Source organism: Macrobrachium nipponense, chromosome 43 (genome assembly GCF_015104395.2).
Source record: "Macrobrachium nipponense isolate FS-2020 chromosome 43, ASM1510439v2, whole genome shotgun sequence".
NCBI lineage: Eukaryota > Metazoa > Arthropoda > Malacostraca > Decapoda > Palaemonidae > Macrobrachium > Macrobrachium nipponense.
This window is the reverse complement of record NC_061104.1, coordinates 3,238,567-3,242,156: the sequence shown is the minus strand read 5'-3', so window position 1 is coordinate 3,242,156 and position 3,590 is coordinate 3,238,567. Positions and strand designations below refer to the sequence as shown.

Below are 3,590 nucleotides of genomic sequence, written 5' to 3'. Positions count from 1 at the left end.
TAATATATTTTTTTGGAAGAACAGCGACGGTAGCGGTTTTCGATTTCTGAAACTAATAAATAAATAAATAAATAAATAAATAAATAAAAATCCAAGGTTTCGGACACTTACACATGACGTCACCACACCGGCAAAATTGCAGAATACAAAATCATAATTATCATTCGTCTTGGTAATTACATTATGTACACTTTTCTCAACCACTTGACTAAAAGGGATTAAACTTTCAAGTTATGTCAAACGCAACCTATTTCATTTTGTTTTTAAAATGAGGGTAAATTGTTTTGGTGGTATCACATTGTTAAGAACTTTCCTTTTTTTTTTTTGTCTTCTAAACTATTTTTTTTATATTTTATTGCTTTCGTAGCAACGAACCTTTCGAGACGGAAGGAGAAAATTTGTTTTTTGTCTTTCACTTTCTTTTAGTTTCTTTGTTTTTTAGAAAGCTTTCAGTACAGAAGATATAGACCCCACATTTCCAAGCGTTAATTAATTTCACTTTGAGATTCCAAAGTTGTTTGCCTTCTTTTAATAATTTTTTTCTCTTCTCCAACGTCTGTTTAACAAAGACACAATGTTAATTCACTTCACAATCTATCAACACTTTTCATTGTCATTGCTTTCACAATCACCATTATCGTTTCTTTTTTCACTCTTGTAGCAATTGCTATGCAAATGACTCCATTAATGTCAGATCAGTTTGAATTTATGCTTATGAACTGTGCTACATTATATTCATTTTTTTCAAGATGAATAATAAATATTATTGGTCACGTATTTTCAGGAATGGCGTCATTCACTCATTTTTTTTTTACTGTTCAAAAACTAAATTAACTTTTCAAATTATGTGACAAATTCCTCTCGTTTTACACCACGCATGCAAGTTGACAAAATAATTTTTTTAACCTTTAACTCAAAACTGATTCTGAATTGCACAGAAAATATGAAATAATCTGATATGTTAACTGAAATATCACGCGTTTCATTTTATAATATCTAGAACCTTCCATTTTATTATTAATCTTTTTCTTCTGTTCAAAAAAATAAAACAAAAACAAAAAACTCATAGATAATTTTTTTATATCAAAGCACTTGTCTTAACTGCAATTGTATTCTCTTAACCAAAATGATACAACAGTTTCCTTATGAATTCTAAAAAAAGAAAAGTTGAGCCTTGGTAAGGTCCTTCCCTGTTCGCAGATGAAGTCTTGATTTAATAAAAATCGAATTTTAAAAAGGGAAATTAGACCCCTGTTATTTAGTCAGACTGAAGTGAAATCAGGATGATTTTAGTTCATATTTTTCTTTGACTCTCTTATCAATTTCGATTGTCTTTTGGCAACATAAAGCTTATAATATTTAGTCGCCAAGTCTACAGGTTTACCCCAGCAAATCGTGAGAATAAGATCCCAATTCGAAAAGGCCATTTGGTCACCTTGCACATTGACTCTTATTCGCCTCGAGACTTACAAACATAAATAAACCAACCCGTACGTTATCTGAGGTCTCCCTCAGTCTTAGTCCAGGACGTGGGGCTCCACAGTCGTGAGTCTGCAGACCTTAAAGTCACCTTCCACTTGGTTCTCACTCGCCTCGAGAGTCCAGACGAATGTAAACAAACAAACCCGTACGTTATCTGAGGTCCCCTTCAGTCGTAGTCCGCGAATGTAAACAAACCAACCCATACGTTATCTCAGGCCTCGTTCAGTCGTAGTCCAAGACGTGGGGCTCCACTGTCGTGAGGCTGCAGATCCTGTCATAGAGTGTGGCCATCGGCAGCCTCTCTTGAGGGTTCTTTGACCAGCAGGAGAGCATGATGCGGTACATGTCCGGAGGACACCGCTCAGGGCAGCTCAGCATCCTTCCAGCCGTGATTTGCGTGATGACCTTCCCGTGTTCAGACAGAGAAAGAGAGATAGAAAGAGATCAGGTATCGCTATAGTATATAGTATACTCCCTTGTATATTCCACCACTACATCTATCATGCCTGTTTTTCAGAACGATGACACATGGGCCGGCCGAGCTATGGTCCTGTTCATGCCCAGGCACGACGGAGAAGGTTATGGGCTTGACAACGAAGCGGACGAAAGGTTACATGAGCTGGGAATGAATAACGGAAGCAAGAGGACAATTCCAAAGCTTAGCAGTAAAGGAAAAGTGGTAGCCAGTGAATAGTCACATGGGTATATCTGGGAAGAGGTTGCCAGGCGGGTATTACAAGGTCGTTGGAGAGGTAGAGTAGGATACCAATCGCAAAACGCACACACACACACACATGAACAAACAAAGCATGTCTTTGGAAAGCTCTTACCTCTTGGTTCGTATAGCCGTACCAGGGCTGTTTTCCGCCCGTGAAAATCTCCCACAGAACGACGCCAAAACTCCAGATGTCAGACTCAATGGTGAAGCGTCTGTACAGGATGCTCTCGGGAGGCATCCATCTTACTGGAAGCAGAGTTCGACCTCCGAACTGCAAAGAAGAAGGAGAAGAAAAATAAAGAGTTAGTTAGATTATGTCATAGTAGAAGGTATTGATGAAATAGATAGAAGTTAGGTAGAAATACAGAAACACTGTAGCAAAATAGAAGAGGCTCATTCAGAATTATATAGACATGTTAAAGTTAAGAGTACTCGCAAATATATGTATACAGAAATTATGTACGAAAAATTCGTAAAGTAACAAAGTCTACGGACATAACCTGCCTCGTTTCACGGGCAGAACAAGCTCCGCTTCAGGGACTCCCTTCTCATCCCCACCGTCTACGGAGGGAGTGGGGGTAGGGTGGTGGGGGGAGGTAGGATGAAACCCCATTATAAGCTATCTTAGGGGTCACCACTATAACCTTGCCAAGTTTCATGCCCATCGGACCAGTGGTTTGGCAGTGATTGAATGACAGGCGGACGGTCAGACATTACGCCCATTATAGTAAGATATTACATTCTAAAAACGAACCTGAATCCAACAGATTATCCTAGTGTGCGCTCTCTCTCTCTCTCTCTCTCTCTCTCTCTCTCTCTCTCTCTCTCTCTCTCCTCACGGCATTTCTATTGAAAGCCAATAAATACATCTTTCTTGTCACTAATAAAGCTCTGTGGTCGAAATTAAGCTCTCCACTCGAGAACAATGAAGGAGGGTAATCTCCTATAATGAGAAGTAATGACTCACGCGAGAAGTGCAATAAAACTGTATTCCTTCCTCCCTTCCTCCTCCTCCACCTCCTCTTCCTGTCCCACCACCAACCTCTGGCCAATCCCTTCCGATCCTACCCCCAACCACAATCCCCAATCACGGGGGGACACGCTAACAATTCCCATTAGATGCCGGGATACACTTACGTCTCTTTTGCCTGGAACAGGCGATGAAAAGGGCATTTCTTTGTAAGCTGGGATTTAAGCCGTCCAGTTTGCTATTATATTTCCTCCTCCTCCTCCTCCTCCTCCTCCTTCTCCTCCTCCTTCTTCTTATTATTATTTTCCCTGTGAATTTTGTGTAGTCCTTTGTTAGTCAGCCTCTCAAGAATATTTAGCAAGAAGAGGACGCTACTGAACCGAGGAAAGATGAAGATAAAAGATGTCTTGTTATCATGAC

General features: G+C 39.9%; 1 protein-coding gene across 1 annotated transcript in view; it reads right to left on the bottom strand.

Annotated features, from left to right (window-relative positions):
• Nucleotides 1-309: 309 nt before the first annotated feature.
• The window catches only part of LOC135213985 (uncharacterized), a 96,234-nt gene continuing 92,953 nt past the window's right edge, over nt 310-3,590 (bottom strand). Inside the window, 2 exon segments of the mRNA XM_064248062.1 lie at nt 310-1,887; nt 2,313-2,471. Of these exon segments, the coding sequence (XP_064104132.1) occupies nt 1,705-1,887; nt 2,313-2,471 (342 nt within the window). The 3' untranslated portion in view covers nt 310-1,704.